Source organism: Cystoisospora suis (assembly GCF_002600585.1).
Source record: "Cystoisospora suis strain Wien I chromosome Unknown contig_6997, whole genome shotgun sequence".
In the NCBI taxonomy this organism is placed as follows: Eukaryota; Apicomplexa; class Conoidasida; order Eucoccidiorida; family Sarcocystidae; genus Cystoisospora; species Cystoisospora suis.
The window spans coordinates 1-11,704 of NW_027159784.1; the positions used below are offsets into that span (position 1 = coordinate 1).

The window sequence follows — 11,704 nt, forward strand, 5'->3', positions numbered from 1 at the left end:
ATGCCGCTGGGGCTTCTCCGTGGCATCCCGGCGTGTCCCTTGTTGTTTCTCCCCCCCCCTCTTCTTCTTCTTCTTCTTCTCCCCCCTCTTCTTCTTCCTCCTCCTTCACATGGTCCCTGTGGTTTCATGTCTTTGGTTTTTCTGCGATTCCCATGGTGGCGTTTGGGGTGATGGATCAGTTCATCATGATTCGTCTAGGAGATCTCCTCGATAACTCCCTGGGAGTGACCCTAGGCCTCGCAACCCTAACAGCCGCAGCGGTAGGTCAACTCTGTAGCGACACAGCAGGGGTTCTCTTTGGGAATGCCGTTGAATCTTTAGCGCAGAAGTTTCTAAGGCTATCTCCTCCTCCTTTAAGCTCGGAGCAACGTCTTATGCCTGCTTGCTCCCGTGCACGGACGTCTGGAGCGGCCTTTGGAGTGGCTCTTGGGTGCCTTATAGGGATGGGTCAGCTACTCTTCTTAGATTTGGATCGAGCGGAAAGGGTGAGGCATCAGCAGCAGCTCGATGGGATCTTCGAATCGGTTATTCTTGAAGGCCCTCGTCTCTTCAACTGTGAGAGAGGAATTCTCTATCTCTACGATCCATCCAGAAAAGAAATTTGGACGAAGGCCATATGTGGAGATATTCATCATGCTCTACGCATGCAACGGCATCATGGGGCTCATGACTACTGTCCTTCCTCTTCGTCTCTTTCTTGTAAGGAAGAGGGAGAAGAGGTGAAAAAGAAGAAGAGAAAGAATGGCCGTGAAGGAGAGGAAGAAGTGGAGAAGAGATGGGGTCTTCATCGTATGAGGGGGGGAGACGAGGGAGACGGGGAAAAGAAGAAGAGGGAAGAATCTCTTGATGTGAGAGATGACCTTTGGAGAAGGAAAGACAAGGAGGATAGCTATGAGGGAGAGGAGATGAAGAAGATGAAGAAAGAGACGGATCGCAATGACTCCAGTGAAAAAAGAGCAAGGAGTATGGTATTATGGGTCTTAGAGAACAAACGGATTCTAAATCTGAGACACCCTCACGAAGATCCCCGCTTTAATCCCTACTTCGATGAGAGACATGGATGCGGGACCTACAGTGTCTTAGCTGCTCCCATTCTCCGGCATTCCAAAAGAGATCGAAGAAAAAGAAGAAGGAGACAACAGCATGGCTCTTCTTCTTCTTCTTCTTGGAGTGAGGGTCTTCTTCATTCAAGTTGTCGCGAGGAGACAGAAGAGGATCCTCTTCGTCTTTCTTCTTCTTCTTCTCAGAAGGAAGGAGATTCATCTCCAAATTCGGAGAAGAAAGACCAAGAGGAGAAGAACAAGGGCGGGATAAGATCTTCGATTCCTGGAGAAGAGGAGCGGGGTGCGACAGATCGTCTTTATCACGATGAGAAGAAGGAAAGCAAAGTCATTAATAAGGAGAAAGGAAACGAAAGCCAAAAAGATGAGAAAGAAGAAGATGAAGATGACGAGGTTCTCGGTGTAATTGTGTTTCTCAATAAACAGAAAGATCCCTATGTCCATAAGAAGAGGAGCGCCATGAGAGACATCGAGAAGGGGGGGGAGAAGAAGACGAAGGTAGACGAAGAAGAAGATTTAGATCATGAGGATAAGAGAGGTCAAAAGAAAGAACAGATGAGAAAGGGAGAGAAGAGAGAAGAAGAAAAAGATCATGATGGGAGTAATCGGACCTATTTCACGGAAGCAGATGAGCGTATGTTAGAGATGATGGCCCAACACATCCAAATCTTCATGGAAAAGTTCGATTACGGAGCGGCAGACGATCGACATATTCTCTCCATTCATCTTCCTTCTTCTTCTTGCTCCTCCTCCTCTTCTTCCTCTCCTTCATCTTGTTCCTCATGTTCTTCTTGCTCTTCTGCTTCCTCTTCGTCGGTGTCTTTCGCTGGGGAGATGCCTAAAGAGAGGTCGAAGATTTCGTCATTTCTCTCGGCTCTTAAGTCGCGTGTGCTGGGGAGTGGAGAAGACGGAGAAGAGAGAACAAGAAGAGGAGAAGAAGAAGAAAGAAGGGTGACAGAAGAGAAGAGAGAGGAAGGCGCCCATGGTGATTTGAGGAAAGAAGAAAGAAAAAGGAAAGATGGGCTGTGGCTCTCCTTCGGAAGTGTGAAGACAGATGAGGAGGAAGATGAAAAAGAAGATAAGAAAAGAGGCAAAGAGGATAGAGGTTCTACATCGAACAAGGAATTCATAAAGTCTCTTCAGGTGTATTTACTCCCGGCCTGGCTTCATAGAAGAGAAGACTCTCCTAGCATGCAGAATGAAGCAGAAGAAGAAGAAGAGAAGGACCAACTCAAGAAGGTAGCATTAGAGGGAAAGCTTGAGAAAGATGAAGAAGAATCCCTCGATTCTTCTGGCACGACTCCTAGCGAACTTTCTCCTTCTTCTTTGTCTCCAGAAGAGCCTCATCCTATGTCGATGGTGTTCTGTCGATTTGATCTTCCTGTAGTTTCAAATTATGATGGCGATGAGGGGGGGGGGGATGANNCGACGAAAGAAGAGAAGAAAGAACAAGTCAAGAAAGAGAGGAAGCATCTACTCCCACTCCTCCTGCTGGGACTATTCCTTCTCCGTCTCCTCATGATCTTCACCCTCAACCCATTGAAGAGAAAGAAGAGAGTCAGTTCTCTTCTTCTTCTTTCTCATTCTCTCCGCTTCTTTCCGAAGGTCATGAAGACTCGAAGAAGACCTTTTCTGAAGTCCCAGAAAAGGAGGAAGAAAAAGAAAGAGGTTTCCTTGAGAAGTTCCCTCACGATAAATCTTCTCCGGGGCGTGAACGAAGAGAATCTAGGGAGGAGGAAGAGGGAGAAGGAGTCTCAGGGAAAGAAATGAAGCAGAGCTGCCCCTCCTCGCCATCTAAAACGGGAGATGAGAAGAAAAGCTTCCTGTCTCCTCCTGCTCCTCTTATCGTCTTATCAAGTCTTCATGATCGTTCACCCCCCCGAATCTTAGCGAGTAGTAAGTCGAGCAGTGTATATACACCGTCTCATTCCACCCCGTCTACGATCAGAACAGGCGGCGCAGCAGTAGGTGGAGCAAGAGGAAGCGAATCGTCATCTCTCCTCTCTTCTTCTTCTTCGAATGAAGTCAGTAACGCTCATCTGACGGTATCCATGAAAGCCCCTTCTTCTTCTCCATTCTCTCCTTCTTCTTCTTCTTCATTTTCTCCTTCTTCTTCTTCATATTCTCCTTCTTATTCTTCTCTCTCTCCTTCTTCTTCTTCATTCTCTCCTGCTTCTTCTTCTTTGTTTCCTCATCCACGGGTATGGCCTGATTCGAAACTTTCTTCTTCTTCTTCTGCTCTTTCCTCGTCATCTTCTTCCTCTTCTCCTTCAAGAGAGGAGTCAGTCTAGGGGGTGGATAGAGAGAGAGGGCTAGCTCGTGTATCGAGATGAGAATCTCTCTTTCTCTTCATACGGTTCGTCGTCGTCATGCATAGCGCTCTAGGTGGAGGTGCGGTACAAGAGAAAGAAGAAGATAAAGAGAGAGAGGTCGGAATGAAGAGGAAGAAGAACACACAAGGAAATAAGAGATCAGAGACCAAGAGGAAGGAAGGAGGAAAAGCAGATGAAGTTTCTGTCTTTGCTGAGAGTACACCTTCATCAAAATGAAGAGAAGAAGGAGTGCGGCCTTCTCTTCGTGAGGAGAAAGAGCTTTCTCCATGCATAGATATGCACAGAGAGAGAGAGAGGAGAGTGGAAGAAGACGAAGAAGAAGGAAAGAAAGAACAGGGAGGAGAGGAGAAAAAGAGTCTTGTGTGTCATCTGTCTTTAGATATCTTCGATCTTGTCTAGCTAGATGATCCCTCCCCAGACACATATGGTGGTGCTTGTCGTCTCTCTTCATCTTCTCATAATCTTCTCCCGATCAGGCTTAGACTCTTTTCTTCCCTCCTTTCTTTCAGGGGTGGAGAAGCCTTCTTTGGGAGGGTACTCTTATCATTCATATTTCTTATATAAGAATGTTTCTTTCTCAATCGGATGGATGGATCTTCTTTTCTTTTCTTTTCTTCTTTCTCTCTCTTTCTTGGAGGCAGTTGGGGGGGTGTAGATCGAATGAAGTCTAAGAAAGAGATGCAGACGCGGCACTAGAAACTTCAAAAGGCCCCACGGAAAATCTTATCAGGTTTCTTCTTCATCTTCCTTCTTCTTCTTCCTTTTTTTTCTCCTTCTTTCTCTTCTTCTTTATTGCTTCGAGTGGTTTGTATGTCACTGTGTGTGGAGAGAAAGTCTACGGGTGTGTGGGGCAGAAAGAAGAGGAGATGTGCTTCTACACATTGATGGCTCATCGAGAAGAAAAGAGGGGGAAAAAGAGAAGATCTCTCTCTTTCTTTTCGTCTTTCTTTCTTTCTTTCTTTTCGTCTACTCATTGTGTGCTCCTTCTTTCTCTCATACATCATCCTTTGCTGTATGAAGCAGTTTCTCTTCTTCTTCTTCTTCATTCCGTTGCACTCTCTCTCTCTTCTTCTTTCATACATCTTATCCCTCGTCGATCTATGATTCTTCTTCTTTACAAATACAAATATCTATGTGCCTATCAGTCTATCTGTCTCTAGATGACCACCGTACGTGTCTACAGGTCAGTGTGCCTTCATATCTTCATGGCATGTGTCTTCTACTCCCTCATATCTTTTCTATGTTGCTCTACGTTTACACACTTCTCAAATAGCCCGTGGTGATAGATAGACAGATAGATAGGCGAGGGGAGACCACGTCGTATATATGTCTATCCTCTCTCAGACGATTCATCTCCTTCTCGTAGCGTCTTCTCTCTCACATCAATCACCCCTTTCTCTCCGAATGTATACAGTGTCTGTACAGGTATATATGCATCTGTATTGGTATACACATGTATAGGCTTGTTCTGATGTGTATATATCTTCGAACCTCTCTCTGTATACAGGAATATAGATAGATAGATAGAGACGTGTATGGGTGTATGCGTATGAACTTTGCCTGCGAATGAGTTTATATGCCGTCTATCAAGGAATAGGAGGGAAACCAAATGAAGAAGAAATAGACAAGAAAAAGAAGAAGCCCCATCCCCTGCCTTCTTCAAACTTCTCTTCCTATCTACCTTTCTTTCTATCTTGCTTTTTTACCGAGTTCTTTTCTTTCTTTCTTTCTCAATCCTTCTTTCTTCCTCACTCTTTCTGTCTTTCTTCTTTCTTTGTATCTTTCATTCCTTGTGGGTCAAGCAAGTAACTTGTCATAGGGGTGGGTCTATTTTATCTCTATTATGAAAGAGAGAATGGATTCTTCTTTCTTTTTCTTCTCTTGTTTCGTTTCTCTTCTTCTTCTTCTCGATTTTTTCTTTGTGACAAAAGGTGAATGAAAAGACCCCAAAGAGAGAGGAGACTTTCTTCTTCTTTTTCTTTTTCTTCCTTTCTTCTTATCAAATTGAGGTTTTGCTTTTCTTCGCTTTAACCGTTCATTTCCTCGGGGGAAGAAAAGCTTCTCGAACCCCACACAGAGACACCACCCCCTGGGGGATGATAGGAGTTCTATCAACCTTAGAAGAAATAGAAGAAGAGACAGAGAAAGAAAGTTCCTTTCTCTTCTTCTGCGGTGGATTCTGTACATACAGTAGACCTTGTAGAGAGAATTCTTTTCTTTCTCTCTCTCTACTTGTTTTCGAGCTAAGTCTAGAAAAGGATGAGAATGTGTGAAAAGATTTCTCTTCATTCGATCAAGCAGTCTTGCGCTTTCACATCCAGATGAGTTTCTCTCTTACATCAATTAGAAATAGAGGTTCTCCGAATATAAGGCGAGGCGAACAGACGAATTTTTTTGGTGTCTGCTGATACGATTGTTCTGTTCGAGATATTTCCCAAGGAGGAAAAGACGACAGGAGAGAAGGAGGGAATGACTGTTTCACAGATAGATGCCGATCAGAAATAGATAGGTAGATGAGAGAATCCTCTTTTACTTCTTTTCTTCTTCAATTGTTAAGGGGATGAAGAGAGCGAGAAGACGGAGACAGACGCAAAACATGTGAGAGAAAAAGTGTTGCCAAGCATAGAGAGGAAGAAAGAGACATTTCGACACGTATTTGAAGAAGGCGTTTCGAATTTTCCTTTTTCGTCGCCTAGAAACGCGAGATAAGTGAAGTGTGTTGGTAAAGGAGAGAAGGAGAAAGAGAGGGAAAAAAAGGAGGAAGAAGACGTAAATAGGTAAAGAAAAAGAAGCGGTGAGATCAGGGGGACGGAGTGACAAAACAACGAAGAAAAGACATACACACGAAAAGTTCATAAAGCAGATGTCTGCCCTGCTCGCAGACAAAAAAAGAAAAACCGGCCTGTTTGGAGGTGTACATACACCCAGACCTAGTGCACATACACCTGAAACTAAAGTGTAGGCTTACTATCTCTTAGTAAATCATTAAGTGTAGAAGATACACGTAGATCCAGTGTACATACACCAGAAGCTGAGGTGTACGTTCACCTCTCAGTGCATCTGGAGCCGTGGACGCGACTACATCGGGTGTACATACACCTGAGCCTAAAGTGTGTCTTCACCTCATCGTGCAACACGTGTAAGTCTACATGTATCTAGATCCAGTGTACATACACCTAGACATCATGCACATACACTTGCTGAAGAGAGAGTGTATGTCCACCTTTCAGTTCATCTGTGGGTGTACATACACCTCGATATTATGTAGGTACTCCTAAAACGAGAGTGTTTTCTCACCCTCTTCATACCATTTTAGGTGTACATACACGTAGATCCATTGTACGACGTATCTCTGACATGTTAAGAAGGAAGCCGCGGACGGATGTCACCCCGTTAGGTCACTTTTTTTCCTCTCCTCCCTCATAAGAGAGACAAGCATAGCGAGAGCTACCTCGAGCCACTTGGTCATTCTCACCTTCTTCTCCTCCCTTTTAGGCTTGTTTCTTTCTATCAAGAAATGCCCTTAGAAAAGAATAAGAAGAGTCTCTTTTTTCTGAGAAGATCGAGACATGTGTAGATACAGCGACACTGAAGAAGAAGAAGAGAGAGAAAGAAACGAGATAAGAGAGGGAGCAAACCCAAGCAAGAGCAACGATAGACAGGAGGAAGAAAGCAATTACACTAAAGAAGAAAAGAACATGAAGAAGATTAAAAAGAAAGAGAGAGAGAAAGAGAAGAATCGACCGAAGAAGAGAAAGAACAAAAGAAGAAAAGAAACACATGTCTGCCCTTAAGAGTTATGATGACTCCTCCTACTACTACTTTACCTACTACTACTATTACGTCTACTACTACTACACCTCCTACTAGTAGTATTAGTACATTACCATTCGTCATCTTTGATGGTGACCATCCCTGCTCTCATACGAAGACTTCCTTGCTCTTCTTCTTCTTCTGCAATGTCTCCTCGTCGTGCTTTCTCTTCTTCTTCTTCACTCTCTTTCTCTTGTTTTATTTTCAGTTTCTTCATTATCGATCCCCCCTCTCCATTCAATTCCCTTTCTTCTTCTTCTACTTGTAGTAAACGGGCGTCTTCATACTTTTCTCCTTCTCTTCTGTCCTTATTCTCTTCTCCCTCTTCTTTTCCCCTTCGTCTCTCTCCAGTAGTAGAAGAATCTTCTTCTTCTTTTCTTTCCTTTAGACAAGGGGTCCTATTCTTTCTATCTCTTTTTCTGTGGTGATCTTCTCTCTTTCCTTCACCTAAGCCCCCATTTTCTTCTTCTGGAGTCTCCTTCTCTTCTTCACGGAGTTTACGAAAATAAGGAGAAGACGCAAAAGAAGAAGAAGAAGGAGTTCGATGCGAGGAGCTTGTGCCGTCACCATCTATCTTGGATCTTTTCTCTTCTTCCTCTTCAGAAGCACCGTCCTCTTCTTCTTCTTTGCCTTTCCTTGGACGTTTCTTTTCTTCTTCCTCTTCCTCTCTCCTGAGTCTTTGATTGAGCTTTCTTCTTCTTCTTCTCTCTCGAGCTGCGCGTGTCTTCTCGAGAGTCTGTTGGATACGGCGGTGTCTTTGCAGTTGGAATTCTTCTGCTTCGATCTTTCTTCGCCAGTCATTCTCCATCTCTTCCAGTCGCTTCATCTCCGCATTTCTTGTTACGCGGTACCGATCAAAAAAGTCACTCCCTATACACCCACATATCCATACATACATATAGAGGGGAGAAATACAGATAGATATTATACACATATCTATACACATGTAGATGCACATACACAGAAAGAGATAGAGATAGATAGAAATTGAGAGATAGATAGATAGATTTTATACACATAACTGTCTACCTATCTCCCTCTATATAGTGTACATGTATATGTATATATAGATACACACATATGCATCTGCAAATAGATGTACGTATACATACATAAGTGTATGTACATACACATAGATATAATCATATGTACATACATATATGTACATACATTATGTAGATACATAAGTCTATAGATACACAGAGAAAGACAGGAAAAGAGAGATAAACTCGAAATGTCGATAAGATCAAACCAAAAGACGAAGGAAAAAGATCAGGAAGAAATAAGAAAAGCCAAAAGAAAGATAAAGAAAGAAAGAGAGGGGAAAGAGAGATATGATATAAAACAAGAGAGCAGGAAAGAGAGTAGCAAGAAAGAAGAAAGATGAAATATCTACCTATTCCATACACTTCTTCTTGATCTGACTTGAAATGAGGAAGGAGGAGAAGAAGAAACAAATAGACTAGAGAGAGTGAGAATAAGAAGAGAAGAGGGGAGAAATCCAGAAGCAGAGAGATGATGGAAGACCTTCTTTCATTCTAGTTGCATGGCGATACAGACATAGACATAGATGCATATCTACACGTATTATCGTAGACAGCTGGGTAAGGATAGTCCTAAATCTTTTATCTTATCTCTCACCCTGTCTCAATGCATGCGCATGCACACGACACGAAATCTAGATGCCTCCATAGGCCCACACAAATGGGTAGAAAGATACATACGAATGGATACAGGCCGATAGATGGAGATAGGTAGATACACAGATATTAACACTTGGAAAAAGACAAGCACGTATAGACAGATAGACTGATTAACAATTCAAGACAAAAAGAGAAAACGCAATCTATTTACAGATATACCTATATATATGTCTATATATATATAGATATGAGATATATATATATATGAGAAAGAGAGAGAACTAGACTGGATGATATACCTACATAGATAAGAGGTACATGCATATATACGCACACATACGTATATATATATATATATAGATACACACCGGCTCCTGCAGCACTGCCCCAATGATTGACGACTTTTTGAATGGTGACAGAGGGCTTGACTTTTGCAGCTAGTTCTTCTTCAAGGAGTATCGATGTTCCAACAGGTTTAACGTCGATTGTCAAGCCATCAGCTAGCTGTAGGACCTCTGTGTTGCCTGGGGAAGAGAAGAGAGGCTTCTCTCCGGCTCGACTTTCATCTAGACCAGCGAGTGTAGGACGAGAGGCAGCGAGGACACTTGGAGAGAGAGAAGAAGAAGATGAAGAAGAAGCGGATGAAGACAACATTTTTTCGCTTCGACAAAGAAAGAAAGAGAACAACAGAGAAAGAAGATGAAGAAGATGTCTTCTTCACGAAAAAGGGAGACAGAGAAGGAGCGGAGTCAAGCCTCGCACGTAGATCTCCCTTTACCTAGATACTGTTCCTCTTCTTCTCTCTCAGGACCCTTGGCTTATATGGAGTCATATGTCAAAGTGAAGAGGAGAGAGACGTCCCTTCTCTTTTCCTCTTTTTCTTTCTGTGTGTGTATCTCTGTCACTTCTTTTTCTTTTTTTCTCTTCTTTCTTCATGCTCTCATCGAGAGACCGATGTGTGTCTCCCTGGATATGAAGGAGGATCGATTCTCGGTAGGAAGAAGAGAAAGATTGAAATATCGATTGTCTCCCAGGCAAGCTAGCCGTGAAGTGACTGAATGGCTCTTGGTACAACAAAGGAAAGACATAGCACTCAAAAGAGAATCTACGTTCCTAATATAAGCCGGGGCGAGACGAAGAAGAAAGATGAAGAAGAAGAAGAGAAGACAGAGAGGAGAGAGAAAAGGAAGGCGAAGATTTGGCGTTGTTGCAAGAAAGAGAAGGAAAGGAAGAAAGATGCAAAGCTTAGAGAAAAGAAAAAAAGGAAAAGAGAAGAAAGGTAGAGAAAGAAAGAAAGAAAGGGCTAGGGAAAAGATAGATCTGATCTACGCTAGCTAAGTGTGTGCGTATGTATGTATGTACAGATAGATAGCTATATATGGATGGAGAGATTAAAGATAGAAACCTATGTAGTTAGAGAGATGAGGGTGCTCTCTAATAGAAGGAGACGTTCCCGTCTGTCTTTGTCATAAACCGTACAGAAGAAGAAATCTTTCATCTTTGTCATCCATAGAAAATGATCATAGAATACATACATCTAGCAAGTATCAAGTAAGGAAATCTTTCAGAAGTTTCTATGAGGACGTCCTTCTAGTTATTTAACAGGTGTACATACACCACAGGTGCCTTCCATGCCGCCGTGTGTGAGACAACTCACGAGAGATCAACGGCTTCTTGACCAGTAAGCATGCTAATCTTCATCCGGAGAAAGACAGGCAGAAAGATGAAAAAGAGAAAAGACTAAGAAAGAAGAGAGAGAAGAAGAAGACGAAGAAGAGATCCGAAGAGAAGAGAAGAAAGACTGGGAGAATCGGAATGAGAGAAAGAAAGAAAGAGAGAGAGAACGGCTGACTCTTGTCTACGAGAAGTCGTGAGGAGTGAGAAAGAGGAAGAAAGAACGATCGATAGAGAAGAGAAAAGAAGTCTAAAGAAACAACAAAGAGAAGAAGGACGAAGGGTGAGTAGGGGAAGAGATCAAAAAGGGGAAAATCGAAGAAAAGAAAGAAACAGATTTCTCTTTCTTTATCTCTTTTAATCTCCTTCTATCTATTTCTCTTTCTCCCCGTGATCGTTCTCATTCTCCTCCTTCTCTTGTGTCGTTTTTTCTTCTCACTGCATGCGGTCTTCTTCTCTCATTCGTCATCCACGAGTATCGATCTCCTTTTCTTTCCATCTTTCTTTCTTTCTTCCCTTTCTTCTTCTCTTTTTCCTAGGGGAAACCTTCTCACTTCATCTTTCCTTTCGTAGACTTCCCCTCATCTTTCTCTTGAACCATCAAAACTCTTTTCTTCTTCTTCCCTCCTTTCGAAGCCCCCCCTCGGATTTCTTTCTCGAATAGCTCTCCTTCTCATTCTCTCTCTCTCAGACAGAAAGACATCTTTCTCTCTTCTCTACTTGCTTCTCCCTACCTCTCCTATCTCTCTTTCTCTCTCCATCTCTGTTCTTTTCGATCAATCTTTCTCCTTTTCCTCTCCATCCTCCTCACGACCATTCATCTAACAAAGAAAAAGGAAAAAAGCGAGAAAGAAAGAAAGGAAGATGGCGGACGATGAGATAGATAATATGTTTTCAGGAGACGGGGGTGGAGGAGGGGGTGGAGTCGGAGGTTACGGCGAAGATTTTGTGGATGACTTTGGAGACGAGGATTTCATAGACGACCTCGAAGTTGAAAGAGCTGCCGCCGCTGTAGGGACTGCAGGAGGCCCAGGGGGCTTCAATCCAGGAGATCATGAAGTAGACGTCCTTCTTGATCCAAACGACCCAAGAGCTCTTGTAAGATCCATCACTATCTCTCCTCTCCTCTCTTCGCTTTGCTTCTCTTCTCTTTTCTTCTTCTTCTTCTCTCTTCAGCTGG

General features: G+C 42.9%; 3 protein-coding genes across 3 annotated transcripts; 2 read left to right on the forward strand and 1 right to left on the reverse strand.

The window, feature by feature from the left end:
• The first annotated feature begins 2 nt into the window (after positions 1-2).
• On the forward strand, positions 3-5,914 carry CSUI_010245 (gaf domain-containing protein). Its single transcript, XM_068070350.1, has one exon. The coding sequence runs from the start codon at positions 153-155 to the stop codon at positions 2,829-2,831; it is 2,679 nt and encodes an 892-aa protein (XP_067917672.1). The 5' UTR covers positions 3-152; the 3' UTR covers positions 2,832-5,914.
• Positions 5,697-10,873, reverse strand: CSUI_010246 (uncharacterized protein). The gene is made up of 2 exons (XM_068070351.1): positions 9,219-10,873; positions 5,697-8,077 (listed from the first exon to the last, which is right to left on the reverse strand). The coding sequence occupies exons 1-2, from the start codon at positions 9,502-9,504 to the stop codon at positions 7,278-7,280; spliced, it is 1,086 nt and encodes a 361-aa protein (XP_067917673.1). The 5' UTR covers positions 9,505-10,873; the 3' UTR covers positions 5,697-7,277.
• Positions 10,874-10,995: 122 nt separating this feature from the next.
• On the forward strand, positions 10,996-11,622 carry CSUI_010247 (uncharacterized protein; the record flags this gene model as incomplete). Its single annotated transcript, XM_068070352.1, has 1 exon — positions 10,996-11,622. A coding segment is annotated over exon 1 (234 nt), but the record flags the coding sequence as incomplete, so codon positions are not given.
• Positions 11,623-11,704: the final 82 nt, after the last annotated feature.

Bases quoted from the DNA above. Each gene is read 5' to 3' on its own strand.
- CSUI_010246 (XM_068070351.1), bottom strand. From the start codon at position 9,504: ATGTTGTCTTCATCCGCTTCTTCTTCATCTTCTTCTTCTCTCTCTCCA. The intron at 8,078-9,218 runs GTGTGTATCTAT...GTGGGTGTATAG, and splicing joins GGGCAGTGCTGCAGGAGCCG to GGAGTGACTTTTTTGATCGG.